General features: G+C 32.3%; 1 protein-coding gene across 2 annotated transcripts in view; it reads right to left on the reverse strand.

Moving 5' to 3' along the window:
* The window catches only part of PGR (progesterone receptor), an 88,194-nt gene that overhangs the window by 40,739 nt on the left and 29,335 nt on the right, over positions 1–18,120 (reverse strand). For both annotated transcript variants that reach the window (XM_051986850.1, XM_051986851.1), the window contains exon 3: positions 12,738–12,854. In XM_051986850.1, the coding sequence (XP_051842810.1) occupies positions 12,738–12,854 (117 nt within the window). The remainder of the gene's footprint in view (positions 1–12,737; positions 12,855–18,120) is intronic.

Here is an 18,120-nt window from a genome sequence, read left to right on the forward strand (position 1 = left end):
CCAAAATTCTGGACAAAATAGTAATAAGGCAGTTAACAGCAATATATCACAAGTAATATGTGCTATGACCAGATGGGATTTATACAAGGAATAGAGGTTGGGTTCAGTATCAAGAAAATTATCAACATCAACAAAAAAACAACAGAAATCATAGATGATCTCAATAGATGCAGAAAAAGCTTTTAACAAAATACAGTACACATTCCTATTAAAAACACCATTGAGCACTGGAATAAAGAGAACATTCCTTAAAATTATAAGCAGTATGTATGTAAAGCCATCAGTGTTATCTGTAATAGGGTCAACTTTAGCAAAGTTTCAGGATATGATGAACCCACATAAATAACCAACATTTCTTTATATGACCAACTAAGCCAGCAAGAAATAGAAAGAGAAATTCCATTAAAAATGGATACAATCTAAAATATTTGGGAATGTACCAAAACAAACCCAGGAATTATATGAAAACAATTATAGAACACTTTTCAAATAAATAAAGTAAGACCTAAATATCTGAAAAAGTATCAGTTGACTTGGGTAGTACCAGCCAATATAATAAAACTGATAATTCTGTCTAAACTAATTTACTTATTTAGCATCATAACAATCAAACTATCAAAAAATTATCTGATAGGACTAGAAAAAAAATAACAAAAAAATTCATGTGGAATAACAAAAAATCAATAAACAATCAAGGATATTAATTTTTAAAAATACAAAGGAAGGTGGCTTAGCAAAACCAGATCCCAAACTATATTATAAAACAGTAATCATTAAAACTATCTTGCACTGGCCAAGAAATAGAGTAATGGATCAGTGGAATAGATGTCATATGCAAGACATAATAGTTACTTAGTGACCATAGTAATCTAGTGTTTGATAAATCCAAAGACCCAGCTTTTGGGAAAAGAACTCACCATTTGACAAAAACTGCTAGGAAAACTGTAAAATAGTAGGACACGAATTTGGTATAGATTAACACTTCACACCAAGTACCAAAATAAAATCAAAATGGGTGCATGGTTTAGGGAGGAGAAGGATTCATGACCAAACTAGAGAAAGAAAATTATGAAATACAAAATGGACATTTTTATCACATTAAATTTAAAAGGTTTTGTACAAAGAAAATCAATGCAAAAAAATAGAAGGAAAATAGAAAGCTGAGAAATAATCTTTACCAGGTTTTCAGATAAAAAAAAATCAAAATATCTATGGGCATATGAAAAAATGTCCTAATTCATTTTTGATTAGAGAAATGCAAATTAAAACAACTCTGTGGTACCATCTCACATCTATCAGATTAGCTAATATGACAAAAAAAGAAAAATGATAAGTGTTGGAGAAAATGTTGAAAAATTGGAATACTAATACATTGCTGATGGAATTGTGAACTGATCCAAGCATTCTGAGAGAGCAATTTTGAATTACACCCAAAAGGTAATCAAACTGTGCATACTCTTCCACCCAGCAATGCTTCTATTGATATATACCAAAGATATTATAAAAAAGGGAAAAGAACTTACATGTGCAAACATATTTATAGTAGCTATTTTGTGGCGGCAAAATATTAGAAATTGAGAGGAAGCTCATCAATTGGGGAATGGATGAACAAGCTGTGGCATATGAATGTAATAGAATACTACTATAAAATAATGATGATTAGACAACTTTCAGAAAATCAGGAAATATTTGTATAAAATGATGATATAAAATGAAATGAACAGAAACAGAAAAATATCATCTATAATATCATCAATGATGTAGGATGACAAAATATTAATGATTCAGTTCTTCTCAGTAACACAAAAAATGGAGGACTCACGAAGATAAATGCTATCTATATACAAATAAAGAATTGAGGGACTTTGAATGCAGATTGAAACATATTTTTTTCACATTGAAGCATATTTGTTTCACTTTATTCATTCTTGTGTTTGTTTTCTTTTGTTTTGTTTTTTCTTTCACAACTGTGACTAATAAGGAAATATGCTTTACATCATAGCACATATATAAACTATAACAAAATATCTATCATCTTTGGAAGACAAGGAAGAAGCAGGTGAGAAAAATTAGACCTCAAAATCTTGTAAAAATTAGTGCTAAAAACCTGGGAAGATGTATATGAATTGATGCAAAATGAAGTGATCAGAACCAGAACATTGTATAAAATAATAGTATTATAATGATGATCAACTTTGAAAGAGCTATCTATTTTATCAATACAATAATTGGAGACAATTCTTAAAGACTTGTGATGAAAAAATGCTATCCACTTTCACAGAAAGAATTCTGAATGCTATTTAAACTACACTTTCTTTACTTGCTCCACGGTGGAAAGACAGGAAAAGTTCAGGCTTTAAATGTTAAACAGATGGTTTTATATTTGGTCCTATAGGTTGTGGGAGCCATTAGAGTACACTGAATAGGGAAGTGACAGATTTCTTCTTTAGGAAGAACATTTTGCAGGTAAATAGAGAATGAAATTGAGGGCCAAAAACCTTGAGGCAGAGAGTCTAGCCAGAAGGCAATTGCTATAGCAGAGGCATGAGACAATGAGGTTCTGTGCCAAGATAGTGACGATGTGAATAGTGAGAAGGGGAGCTATGTAAGAAATAGCATAAACATAGAAAGGAAAAAAAGACTGGCTCTGAAGGGATATGTGGGTGAATGTGAGCAAGAAATTGATTTAACACCAAGGCTGCAAGCTTGGGTGACTGAGAAGCAGTGGTGTCCTTTATAGTAACAGGGAAGTTGAAAAGATCATTGAGTCTTAGGGGAAAGATAATGAATTTTATTTAGGCAATTTTAGGTCATTAGTCATGAGTACAGTGAATCAAGATGAAGATTTTGAATCAAAAGACTGAGTCCTGGCATTTTCAATTATAAGCTATATGACTATAGGTTAGTTATTTAACTTTTTAATCATTTGTAAAATGAAGATAATGCTACATCTTTCAGCTACACAAAGCTACTGTGAGGAAAATATGTAAATTTCAATTGGATGGAGGAACTGGTAGTTCATTAAGATGCTGAGACCCATCTGAAATCAGTCACCACCATGCAAAGAATTTCTAGCTAGTCTGTTTGTATTTTTAGGCTTCTTTGGAGAACTGCATTTCTTTATGGAGAAACAAATAGTTAGAGATACTGAAGCCACCTTTTTATTAGTCTTTTTTTTTAGTCATGTCCCATTTGTATTTTTTTTGGGGGGGTGGGGGGAGTAGAGAATGGAGTGGTTTGTCATTTTCTTCTTCTCCAGCTCATTTATCAGATGAGGAATTGAAGCAAGGTTAAATGAGCTCATTCAGCTAATAAATGTCTGAAGCCAGATTTGGACTCAGGAAGATTAATAGCCTTTTTGACTTCAGGCTTGATATTCTACCTAGTCACTTAGTTGCCTCTGGATACTTTTGACCAATCTAAATAAGTTTAGACTAACAAACACAAAACATTTATACACATAAAGAAAAACCTTCAAGAGATTTTAAAGTGAAGTTAGCAAATATATTTTTTAAAATGTATGCTTTTTTTTTCTCTTCAATATCTACAGTTATGTACCACTTGGATCTCATTCTGTTAAGTTTTTGCTTAAGGTATCTCTAAATTTGAGAATAGGAAAGCTAAAAACATTTCTCACCCTCTTTTTTACTTCATCAAAAGGCCAATGAAATTGTCTTTAATCTCCTTGCCAAGGGAAACTAGGAAGGAAGGGTGGAGTTTTTTGGCTCAGTGAATTTTTTTCAATTGGAAATGCTTTCTACAGAAGGTGAAAAATTTCTATAAAACCAGACTCTCTCTCTATATATATGTATAATTTCATGTTTAATTAGTCCTTTATTATCACTTAATGCTTGCTGAGCTTAACTGAATTTTTAAAAGACTATTAATGTAAGCAGAACTTAGCTTAACATTTTTTTTGCAAATACAAATGTTCCATTAAGATGAAACACTATCATGTATCACAAAGTACACATAATCCTTAATAAAAGCAAGCTTTCTAAATTTCAGTATATTATAAATTGCTACCCTGTAGGATATCCTTATTTCAAACAATCATGAACAGAATAAATAGTTCAATGTAACCTGCTAAAGGTAAGGAAAGTGATTGATTAGCAAAAAGAATGTAGGACATATTTCTTGTAATCAAATCATTACCACTGAAGCAAGTAAGAAAAAATAAATAAATACCAAAGATGAATATATTTTCACTATATTTCTAGAATATTTTTAGACTATTGTTGATGATGATTATTCAAAATTTAAACTTTCGCGATATTCTCAGAGGTACTTCACAAGAAGAGTAAGAGTTCAGAGTTTCTTAACCTGATGTTCATGAATTATTTTAAAATATTTTGATAAGAATAAAACTGGTTTCCTTTAAATTTCTAAATATTTTATTTTATGTATTTAAAAACATTCTGAAAAAAAGTGCATATTCTGCCAAGGAGGTCAATGACACATGCAAAAAAATTTTAAGAATCTTTGGCCTAGAAGCAAGTAGATAGAGGTCAAAGATGACTTGTGTGTTGATCAAGGAAGTCAAAGGAAAAACATAGAAAACAGATTCCTGAATGAAATGCTATTAGCTTTTCTTTCTTATTCCAACTTTTATTGACAAATGAAGTTTGAGAATATTCGAGAAAATGAAAGTTTCAAAAGTATCTGCATATTGTAGTACATTTGTATAAATTAGATTTAAATAGAACTATGGACTGGAATGATTAGTTTATTTTATTTTTTTTAAATAACTTTTTATTGACAGAATCCATGCCAGGGTAATTTTTTACAGCATGATCCCTTGCACTCACTTCTGTTCCGATTTTTCCCCTCCTTCCCTCCACCCCCTCTCCCAGATGGCAAGCAGTCCTTTACATGTTGAATAGGTTACAGTATATCCTAGATACAATATATGTGTGCAGAACCGAACAGTTTTCTTGTTGCACAGGGAGAATTGGATTCAGAAGGTATAAATAACCCGGGAAGAAAAACAAAAATGCAAGCAGTTTATATTCATTTCCCAGTGTTCTTTCTTTGGGTGTAGCTGCTTCTGTCCATCCTTGATCAATTGAAACTGTGTTAGATCTCTTCATCGAAGAGATCCACTTCCATCAGAATACATCCTCAAACAGTATGATTGTTGAGGTATATAATGATCTCCTGGTTCTGCTCATTTCACTTAGCATCAGTTCATGTAAGTCTCGCCAGTCCTCTCTGTATTCATCCCGCTGGTCATTCCTTACAGAACAATAATATGGAATGACTAGTTTAAACAAAGGAAGGATGACTCTTCAATTAGACACTGAAAATTAGGTGAAATGGGAATTAAACATGACTACTCTCTATACACTATGCTTTTGTCTTTTCTGGGGGAATCTGTGACAGCACCAGCACCAGCAGTAAGAGCTTACTAGGGAAAGAAAACTTCTATTAACCATAGCAAAAGGAGGAAATTCTGACCTGGTGAATATTTAGAAGGGACTTATTTGCACATGCACAAAGGCTACAACTATTAAGGGGTTCAGAAGAGACAGAGTTCCTTTGCAGAACATCTGTCATTCTCAGTTTGGCAGGACAGGGGCAGTCAGAGATAATGCACTATAGTTCAATTTTGGAAGGTCAGCCAACAAACATTGTGTTAAGCACAGGAAATAAAGACAAAGGCAAAAGACAGTTTTTGCTCTCAAGGAGTTCACAGCTTAATGGGGGAAGCAACATGAAATAACTATGTATAAATAAGATGTATATAGGATAAATTGAAGATAATCAACAGAGAGGAGCACTAGCATTAATGGAGATCAGGAAAGGATTCTTGTGCAAGGTAGAATTTTAACTGAGATTGGAAGAAATCCAGGATAGCCAAGGAGCACAGACGAGGAGGAAGAACTATTTCTCTTGACCAGAATATCTTCTGACCTAGGCTTGAGTACTAGCCTAGCCTCTTATTAACTGCTATCATAATCTTCCTGTTTTTCAAGACCCAAATTAGGAGTCTATAAATACTTATCAACCACATCAATAATTTTCATTACTCCATCTAAGTAATATTTTAAAATGTGTTTTAAGTAACTAGCTAAACTAACAATTTACACATAAGATTTGATTATTAATGACATGCTTCATATCATTTTAAGTCCTCAAAATAGTCTTGAGAATGAGGTACTACACATGTTATAATGCTAATTTAAATGAGAATAATAAAGCTAAGACTAGAGGGGGTTAATTACTTGTCAAGGTTATAAAAGTTACTAAGTGGCCAGGCCAGTACCCAAGCCCAGATCAGAAGAACATAGATTTTAAATTGGAAGGAACCTTACAAGTCAACAGATCCAAACCCTGTAAAATGATGCTCAAGGAGGTTAAATGACTGTCCAAGATAATACAGGTAATTAATGTCAGAGTCTGGTTTTGAATCCAGTTTCTTTGACTCTATACAAAGTGCTCATTTTTGATATTTTTATGACTCCAAATATAGTGCTCTCCTAATTATACTACAGCTGCTCAAAAGTCAAGTAAAAACAAAATAATAAGAAAAAATGAAATTCATGAACATTTAAAAGTATTATTTTATATAGCTTTTATTTGAAAAATATGACATTCATATAAATATACATATATGTATATCTCATGTGTAATATTGATACATACATATTTATACTTATTTTATTTCAGGAAAACTATATCTATATTCTAACATATTATTACTAGAATTGACAATGAAAGTCTCTCCTAATGAAATGAATGTATGTTAGATATGTCATCCTATTAATGAAATTAATTAAGAAACCATAGTACTCTACATAAAAATGCAAGTGAGAAGGAAATGATATAATACCATAGATTCTTATAAGATCAGTAGAACTGTTAAATTTAGTGATCACTTTATGGATCATTAAATGGTCCAATTCTGTAAGCTATGCTTTTACTCTCTAAAGTGGCAACAGTTGATACAATGTTCGGGCTAGCTTTCTGGAGGTCCTTGGTCTCAGCAGGATAGACCCACCATGAGAATGGTCAGGGATAGAATCTAAAGTCTTTATTGTCTCCTTCACAGTCTGTGTCCATCACAGTCTGACCCAGTCTATGTCCATCACAGTCTGTGTCTGCCACAGGGTGACTCCTTCACAGTCTGTTCACTTTGACTGACTGTGTCTCCAGTTCTCTCAGCCCTTAAATACTCTATTACAAAAACATCATTGCAGCCTACTGAATATGTGTGGACTAGAGAACCATTATATCACTATACTAAGTACTAAGTATGTGTAAACTAGAGAACAATCATCTCATCAATTCCACTGAGTTAACACCTTGTTGTAAGTATTCTTGTTTCAAACACACTTCTCCAGAGTTTGCCCTCTACAAGTTGGAAATTGAACAAGATTTCCTTTCCATAGGTCATTTGCAGGAAAGCAAAAATGGAAGCAACTGATTCATGGTAGGAAATATGGAGCCAATTTCATTATTTTATATTCAACAAGAATACAGGGAAGGAATTTAAGTGCCACAGAAATCAATTTATCCATCTTTATGATAATCAAATTTCAATTGTGGCCACTTTCATTGCTTTCCAAAACTTTTCTTCACTTTCAGAGATTTTTTTTCAAGGACAGAAATACTACCATTATGAAACATACAATATGGAAGTTTTTCCTTATCTTGATATGTTTCTGGTATGGTATGTATGACTTTTTACAACACCCCAATGAAATCCTGAGAAACCTAAGGGATACAGAAATAAGTTTTCAAATATTATATTTCATTAACTAATAGTAGACTAATAACTTGAAACTTTTTCTTGTGACTTCCTAATTCTCTGCTAGTTCCATGAAGAAAACATGGTATTTTATGAAGTTTATGACTTCTTTAGGTGACTGTACGGATTCAAATTAATCAGCAATATGATTATATAAATTTATATTTTAATAATTGTACAAAATAAAACAACAATATAAATTGACTTATCCAATATCAAAACAGCTTGTTAATACAACACTAGAACTACAAGCCAGATCATTTAACTCAGAGCAGTATTTTTTCCTAAGAATTAAATAATTCTGTAGAAGAAAACTTAGGGTTTAGGAAAGTAGTGGGAATATTCTGCATTTTAGTGGTAAAGTAAAATGAGGTGAATGGATCTTATTTTAGTTGTATGAGTTTCACATTTCATAGTCAGCCAAAGGTGTTAGATAAGAGAGCAATCAACAAGAAGACAAAGGATGATAAAACTTGCTTCAGACAAGTATAAAGAGCAAGGAAAAGTGTGCTGCAAATTTAGGAAGTACAGTATGCTTATGTGTCAGCCATCATCATTTAATACATCATTTAATAACAAAATACAAGTTGAATGAAGAGAGAATGAAATATTTAAAAGGATAGCATCCTACTTTTCCAGGTTTTGAAGAAGACTGAAATTTTCCTTGAAAGAATGAAATTCATCTTATGGAGTAAACAAGAAAAAGAATATGAAAGAGAAAGGGGCAATTCTTGTTTATATTTAGATACTGAAGGGCAGAAAAATATAACATATTTATATGGCATTTATAATTAGTAGATACATGGCTTCTATAAATGGTAAAAAAAGAACTGATTGTGAAAGAAACAATATCAGGTATGGTATCATTTAAGGTATCACAATTTATCAGATGAGGAATCGTCCAATAATGGTCAAAGAAAAGAAAAGAAAAGTGATAGTTGAACTACAATGATGATGGTGGATTCTATGATGGGGAATGTAATGGCATATTTGTTACCTTGACATAAAAACAGAAATATCTGATGTTTTCTCAGGCATTTTATTGTTAGCTAAATGTGAATCTGTTTAATCCTGATAATTCATATGTAGACAATATCACCAGAAAGAGCCTAAAATATTTATGCGTATTATAAAGCAAAACCAATTACTTTGGGCAAAAAATCCTGAAGATTCTGCGGTCACTATTGTCATTTTAAGGATTCAGAAGAGAAAGAAAGAAAGAATATTATGCTGAGGAATGGGACTTCTGAACCATGATATAAAATATAGCACATGGACCTTTAGAAGTAGATGTCTTAATCTAAAATGACCATCAAAAACACAATGGCCTGGAGTCTTAGAAAAATGATCAAGAAGGTTTTGAATATTGGAAGACAGAAAGCTGATAACACAGAACTGCCAAGACTTATACTAAAAGTACAGCAGATACAATGTAAGAGGAAGAATAGAAGAAAAGAGAACCAACATTCCCAGAAACAATACACACAAAAAATCAGAATAAAATGCACTCATACAATTATATATTGAGCAACATGTATCAATAAAATATAAATTGAATTACAGATTCCAATACATAGAAACAAATATAATCTCAGAGATCTCAGAGAGTGGATAGGATAGTGCTTATTGCTAGAATTTGTCCATATAGAGATATATTATATTCAAAAAAGAATCAGAAAGATAAAAGTTGTGAGCAGAGTAGCTCTCTCTTTGTGAGCAGAGTAGGTTGAATAGCAATTATAGTAAGAAAATACTCGTGTATGTAGAAACTTAGGAAACTGAATTTTTTAAAAATCGGCTGAAGAGCAAGGGAAGAAAAAAATACAAGTAATATTTTTGGTGAAGTCTACCATAGATGACATGGATAGTGGGGATTAAATGGACAGTTTGGGAAATAGCTAACAACTAGCATTAATTTAGAGATGGGAAACCTTAATTATTTGGATATTGTAATGGGCTGAGGCTTGAGTTGATGCACTGAGGTCCCAAGCACGTGAGGCTAAATAGTAATTGGATCATACTCTATTAATATATAAGCTTGGAGAAAGAATGGTCCCTGACTACTCTTTGTGCAAGTCCTGATGTGTTATATAGGAAATGACGATTTTGGTGGGTGGAGGCAGGGGAATGGAAAGGGAAGGGGAAGGAGAGACTGCTGGGTGGCGTCTTGACACAGCTGCTCACCTTGCTAAAATGACAGCCCTTCATCTCTGCTAACTGGCTTCCTGTTACAGCTGCCTATATTGCTATCGCAATCCCCCCTCACCTCTACTGAGAATAAAGATTGAAAATTTTTCCCTTAATCTGAATTCCTGACTCTGGCTGATTTTAAATACGCAGTCATCACAGGATATCTACTGCTGGAGCTCCCTTTCTACAAAATTCAGAGTTATTGATAAACCTTTGGCTTCCCTAAAAGATAATTTCTTCCTTCAAAACATAAAGGTGGTAACAGGGAGAACTACTCTGCTACAATGGGCAGCTGGATGGCACAGTGGAAAGAGTGCCAGATTTAGAGGCAGCAAGACTACTTCTTGAGTTTGATTCTGGCCTTAGACACTATTTGTGTGACCCTGAGTAAGTCACCTAAACCGGTTTGCCTCAGTTTCCCCATCTGTAAAATGAGCTGGAGAAAGAAATGGCAATATCTCTGCCAAGAAAATCTGAAATGGGCTCACAAAGACTCAGACATGACTGCAAACAATTAAAGAATAACAAATAACAATGATTTTGAATAAACATGGAAGAACTGGTGACAGAATAATCATAAGATAAGAGTTATAAATGAAGGAAGAGAAAACAAGGTATAATCTGATAGGCCCTAGATTTTGAGAATACAAGTTCCAAAGTGTTCAAGGGAAAAGGTTAAGTTTTCCCAATGTAAAAGAATGAGAGGTCTTTAAGAAGTAAAATTTTAAAACACAAATAGAAATTATTTCAACACAAATGAGATAAGGAAGCTAAGGAGAGACTGAAGTGATTATACCAATTAAGTCCTTTTTTTAAAAGATATGTACAGAAGATGAAAGTCTGGAATACCATAATAAGGTAAGGCTGATGATGAATCTTTGGTATGAAAAATAGCTCTTCTTTATATGTTAGAAATAAGAGAATAAAAAAAAGGCATAGAACTGCTTTGTGTGGCAGGGATGAGAAGATAGTTACAGGCATTGGTGAGAAAACTGAATAATGCAATTTAAATTTATTTTCTTTTCCAAGTTGATTAGACTTTGAATTGGGTAGGATGTAATACAAATCCCAGAAAAGTTGGGGAATCTAGTTCTCGTATAAATTGTATAAATATTTTGTCTTCCAGATCTCAGTTCGTTCATCTGTAGAAGTCTCATCCACTTCTAAGGTATCATGCCATATACTAAGATGGCATTTGCTTTACCTCTATGGATGTGAGTCATCAGTCCTGGTTGAACTACATTCTAGAGTAGGACAGACAGATATGAATATGGACTAATTTTTTTGTGATTTTTAAATGGAAGAGAAGCTAGAGAACTGCATAAGGATTAAATATAACAATTTTCAAAAACAATAGGAGAAGGGCAGCTAGGTGGCGCAGTGGATAGAGCACCAGCCCTGGAATCTGGAGGACCCAAGCTCAAATCTGGTCTCAGACACTTAACACTTTCTAGCTGGGTGACCCCAGACACATCACTTCCCTTAATTGCTTCCACAAAAAAAAAAAAAAAGTAGATGAAGCTGGATTCTTCAAACTTTAGATCATGGAACACTTGAACATATTATGAACAAAACTGAGAGGTAAAGATTAGATAGTAGTAAAATTAGTTGGATTTGAAAGAGATTAAATGATTGAAACCAATAAGTTGTCAAACGGGGGTCAATGGTAAAATGAAAAGATGTCAATGTACTGTATCTCTGCAAACTGTCCTTGTTTTTTCCAATGTTCAATATATTTATCAATTACTTAGATGACAACAAAGATGAATGCTTTTCAAATTGCAGATGATATGAATGTTGGAAGGATGGATAGCATATTAGATGATGATTTGGATCCAAAAATATGAAATAGGATGAAATTTAATAAGGATCCAGAAAAAAGAGGTAATAGTTATGTTTCAGTCTGCTTACTAGGGCCACATCTGGAAACTGTGTTAAATTCTGGACATTATATTTTAAAAATATATTTAAAAATCTGAAGTACATCAACAGGGTAATTAGAATACAGAGAGAAAGTTGGAGAGGAAGGGAGGAAAGAAAAAAAGGAAGGAAAGAAAGAAAAGGAAGAAAGAAGAAAAGAAATTAGAATTTATTAAGTACTATGTGCCAGGCACTGAGCTAAACATTACAAATATTATTTCAATTGATCCTCACAACAATCCTGAGATACAGTTACTATTGCTATGCCATTTTATAGTTGAGGAAAAAGAAGCAGATAAGAGTTTAAGTGACCTACCCAAGGACACAAAAATAGTGTCTAAGAGTATATCTTGATTCCAGGACCAGAACTGTATCTAATGTGTCTCTTAGCTACATAAAGAACATATCACTTGAAGGACAGCTGAATGAGTTGGGGATATTTGTACTGAAGAACAGTGACTTTCTTCAAGAATTTGAAGGGTTTTTATACATAATGGGATAGACTTTTTTGCTTAGCACCAGAAACATGTATATAAGATGAAAAGTTTTCTATTCCCTTTCCCTATTACTTAGATGATAATGGGTTCTCTTCTCACTTGAAGTCTTCAAACAAAAGTTAATCTACTTGACAGGTATTGAAGAAAAGTTCTAGATCAGCAATGGGTTGTATTAGATGATTTCTGAGATTCCCAACAGATCTTCAATTAATTGTTTAGACTGAAAAATGCTAAAAATCTATGAAGTTAATAGCATTATGGTAATTTATTTAGTTAATAGACACAAAAGTAATCCTCCACTAAATCAGGCAATAAATTACAGATACTATAGAAGAAGATTATACAATATAAATTCTGATATAGAAAAATAATAATTTTACCTCCAAGGACCATGCCAGCCTGACAGCATTTTCTTAGACGACATGCTGGACAATTTTTTCTACGAATTTTGTCAACTATGCAGTCATTTCTCCCAGCACATAAATAATTATGCTGTCCTGAAATAAAAGAAAAGCTATTTTTGATATTTCAAAAACACTTAAAATTTTTATAAAATAGTAATTAAAAAATTTTAAAATATTTTTTCAATAACATTAGCTCAAACTTTTGACATTGATATCACTGCATTTTACAACAGAAACAGCTCTTTTTGAATCTTGCAAATCTTGTTGAATGCAATATTCTGGTTAACTTAATTTTTCAGTAAAGTAACTTTGTGACCACTGGACCCATATTAACTTCTGTTTTAAAATCACACTCCATTTTTTGCCCTCTTTAATGCAGAAAATAATGTGTGTATGTATGCATACATTTATATAAACATATGTATATGTACATATATTATGACTAAGAATCACAAAATAGATCTCATGGTCATCATTATGAACATTATATTTAACCATTCATGTAAGTATAAGACCCAGATTGAGTACCTTAAAACACCCTTAAAATAATTCCTGTTTAATTAATTTCAGCTTTTCTTCTACCATTGTCAGTGCTTTTTGTCGTGATTGCCATTTATCACCTTCTTTCTCTAGATGAATGGCTGCTCTGCTTTTCACATTTCTCTTTCACTGACCAATTTGAATAAAGTCTTCACATTTTGGTTTAACTAATTATTGACATATAAATCACAATGCTTCTTCAAAATTCCTCTGACCATTTTTAAAGAATATTTTAAATAACCCGGGGTTAACTTTCCTCTTCAAACCTAAAATTTCTGGATTAATTGCAGTGGCAGTTGCTTAGTTACTATTTTCCTAAGTGGATAGTAATGTGTCCAACTTATCCTGTGGCCCTGTGTCTAATAACCTAAAACATCTACAGCAGCCATGAACATGGAAATAAGCATAGTCTTCAGATGACATGGAACAAAATAACAAATAAGACTATCAGACACTCTCAGAATTTAATAATTTAGAACAATGTAAAATGGTCTATTAATTTAACAAACTTGATTGTCAGATTCTTTCAGCAGCAAATATACTAGAGGTTGGGAGACACCTTCAATGAATGTTTAATTAAGAAAGTAAAAGACAAAATACAAAACTATTGGCTTCAAAGGAATTTCTGCAATTTGTCAAACACCAAAAGATGCTTAATCAGAGACATGTTGGCATATAAGGCAAATAATATAATTATAAGAAGAACATTCTCCAATTTTCCAAAGTTCATCAAAGAGCTTTCAACTATTCTTTATTCATTTATTTTTAGCAAATAGCCCTGGTTTATATATTCCTGAAATTTCATTCATACTTAACATAAAGGTCAGATAAATAAACAAACTATGTATAAGTCTAATGCTTGAATGGTTGAAGAAGAATATAGAGATGACACTAGACTTCAAAAAATGGGCAAACATCTTTTTTTACCTTCATACTAGGTTAGCCCAATTGGGATATTTACAAGTTTTGTTCAGATAGGTTTTAGTACTATTTTACACAAGCAGCAGCATGGTGTAACACAAAAAGCACAAGAGTGGAAACTAAAAGGGCAGGGCTCCAGTTACTTAACTCTATTTGTAAATGAAGGAAAAGGCATTTGCACTACCTGCCTTACTGTACTCCTAGACTAAATGTGCTTATAAATGATAAAGCACTATATAACGAGCTACTATTAGTATTACTGAACTGTGTATGTAGGAGCAACTAGGGTGGTGCAGGGCACTTAGTTCCAGGACTGGAGCGAGGAAGAACTCGGTTCAAATCCAATCTCAGATACTAGTGGTGAGATTTTGGGCAAGTTATTTAATGCTATTTGCCTAACTTCCTCATCAACAAAATGAGCTGAAGATATTTGCAAGCCACTTCAATATTTTTGCAAAGAAAACTCCCAAAAGGAGTCACAAAGAGTCAGACAAGACTGAAAACAACAACAAAATGCATATCTTAAAAAAAAGTGAAAAGTGAATTCTCTTTTTAATGCAAATTTGTAAAAAGTGAATTGTGACAATAGTGTTTTACAAGAGTTTGCCTTTTCCCTAAGGAAGAAATGGGTCCAAATATTAAAAATATAAAAACAGAGCACATCAAACTCTCTTAGATAGATAACAGGAATATCAACTACCTATGTAAAAATGTGTATTTATCCTGAGAATAAAGAAAGGAATCTGTTGCACCTATCTGCTTCTGGGTCATGAAGACCTAGAAAAAGACAGGGCAGGGAATGGAAGAATTGTTTCTTCTGGGTGAACAGCAAGAGAAATTGTCATAGCTTTTCGATTTCTAATTACTTTCTCTCTGAGACATTGGTTGGTTGGGTTGGTTTTTTCATATAGAAAGTCTACAAATAGAATGCTTTTCTCAATTTACACACATAAATCTGGCACTCCTAATGAACCAGGAAGCAGAATAAAAACTCATCTCCCTATGTCCACAATAGTAATTCCTTTTCAGATGTAAAAGGGAGACAAATTAAGATGAATATTTAATTATAAATAAAACAGTTTAGTATCCTCATTTTAGAGTGGGAATCTTGTAGCCCAGAAATTTTATATGACTTGTCTAAAATCACACAGCTAGTCAATAGCTGTTAGGACAAGAACTCAAGTCATCTGATTTAATTTCAAAGCTCTTTCTACCACACTGCATTTTCTTTTACCCAAATAAAATTGATTTAATTAACAAATGACATTTAATCCAGCAAACTGTTATGTATTTTTTAATGGCAAACTAATTCCAGTAACTTTTTGCTCTGAAGTCTTTCAAACCTATACAGTTAAAGTGATGCTGGATTTTCTAAAATTATATGAGTGAAGCATAAATTCTGGCAATTCCTACCAATCTAGTAAGGGTTACAATGGACTTACTAATAGAATTTGTGTCTATTATCAGACTAGCCAATTTCTGAAAGGATTATTCTTAGAGAATTGACTATCATATGATGAATTTTCTACAATTCAGCCACCATAAAGAGTCCTCTATGGCAAGGAAAGATCTATTTTATAATGTGTGTGTGTGTGTGTGTGTGTGTGTGTGTGTATCAGTAGAGAGAGTACTAAATTAATAAATTGTAGATTGAAGTACTGATGTAAGGTCAAATGAAGCTTGTATTTTTTAAAAAACATAGGAATAATATAAAATATACTAAACTTGTTTAACGCATTACTTGATAAAAAGCTTTTTTTTATCATTTATGAACAAGATAATAAAATATGACTTCTCCAAGTAAAACAGTAAATTCCATTAGTTGTAGTAAAACTTGAATAGGGAGCACAGAAAGAAAAAGTTAGCTTTTTCGTTTTTCTTAACCTACAAGTTAGTTCTGGTTAAAGCTCCCCTTTTGATCCAAATGCTGGCATGCTACAAAAAACACACAATCCATTTTGTAGTTAGAATTTATTAATGTTTTATTATTAAGTTGTAAGAGTAATGTAAAGAACCAATTTATATTCCTCAGTATGCTCCATTTCATTGTGATTTTAAAAGTAATGCTGTAATACAAGGATGTTAAACACAAGCAGAAACAGGGGCCATTAAACTATATGTAAGAATTTTGCCAATTTATATTGACTTAACATTATTTATGTTTTACTGTATTTCAACTTTTATTAAATATTTATCAACTACATTTAACCTGTTTTAAGACTAAAGAACCATGGCCACAGTTTTTGACCCCTTTCTCTAGTATATTTAAAATATGAAAAACACTACAAACCATTAATAGAAAGTAATTTCTATTTTTATTAATTAGGAATGATTAATAAGGGGAACAATTATAAGTAAAATATGTGTTATCTATCTAAGCATATGTATTTATACAGATAATTGAGTGGAATTAAAATGAGATCTTTTTAAAAGGGAAAAAAATTAGAAAAGTGGTTCAAATGAAGAAAAACTTCTGACAGTTGAAAATAATTCAAAGTCCTTCATGTAAAACAAATCTTCATATTATTCTGTTTTGGGTGCCTGAAAGAGAAAATCAGCTATCTTCTGATGATTTATAAAAAGACAATTAACATATCTTGTGTTTTATAAGTTAATACCTATAGATTGGGTGATTGTTGATAGTAGGAGGGAAGCAATGGGGTCTTGGCACTGGGTAAGGCTGCTAAAGTCCAACCGAATGAGGAAAGCTAAAAAAAAATTTAATTTAAGTTTAAAAATTCTCAACAAATGATTCCTACATAAACCTTGAAGAAGTGGAGCCAAAATAAAATTAACATTTTTAATTATGATAATATAATCATTATAGTAATATATGGCAATTGGTATTACTAAGGTATCTAATTTTATACCTGTATTCCAATTTCATTAAATCTTGTCCAAACTGAATCCTTTATTTATATGCTTATATAATAGATGCATATTAAATATCTGAACAAATGGTTAACATATCTTCTAGCTCTAAATCGTATGATACTGAAGTTTTATAATTTTCAATTTATTAATATTTTGCTACTGTCCCCGCCCCCTCAGTTAAATTCATCTGTAAGACAGCCATTTGGACAAGGCACCACTAACTTCCTGTGTAGCAGCTTTCTCTTACTTAATAATGTATTCAGAATGGACAAACACACACATATACACAAACTTACTCAAACCACATATACTGTTGGGCCTTATGGATCCAAATTGGCAAAAGCAACAATAGTACATAACAAAAGGAGGCTTCCATATTCCAATTACTTTGTCAATATATCGTAGAGACTCTTGTATCAGTGGCAACTTCACCCAAACTCATGAAAATAAAATACAGGAAACAAAATGAAATAAGCATAGAGCAGAAAGATTAATTTTCTTTGTGGCTGATTCATATGACTTGTTGCTTCTTAGAATCTCTAACAACTGACAGAAACTAGAATTTTAAGAGTGATGAAGCTGAATATGTAGTTACTATTGAATTTTACTATCAGTCAGATGAGGCACAACTTTAAATTACATTAATTCTCTTACCTGGGCACTCTACTGAAAAACACAGATTTCAAGGAATCTTAGCAATGTCCAGATTTATTTCATTTCTTAAAGTGTTGCAAATGATGATGTTTTTAATGTATAGAATTGGAGTTGGACTTGTGATTTCAGTGGTTTAGGGAATTCTAAGGTGAAAGTCTTTCTTCCAATGCAAGTTGGCTTTGTTCCAAATGAAAGCTGCACAGAGCAAAGGCTATGTCAGAAGCAGAATCTGAAATCAGCTTTGAGGTCTCCCTTTCCTATGTCATTCTGTTTCTGACATTTATATAAATGTCACTAAAAAAGAAAAGGTATTTTGCCTTGATTTATTCATTAACTTGATATAGGTTGATTTTTTTTTATATTTTGGGGA

The sequence above is a fragment of the Antechinus flavipes genome, chromosome 3, assembly GCF_016432865.1.
Source record: "Antechinus flavipes isolate AdamAnt ecotype Samford, QLD, Australia chromosome 3, AdamAnt_v2, whole genome shotgun sequence".
Lineage (NCBI taxonomy): Eukaryota > Metazoa > Chordata > Mammalia > Dasyuromorphia > Dasyuridae > Antechinus > Antechinus flavipes.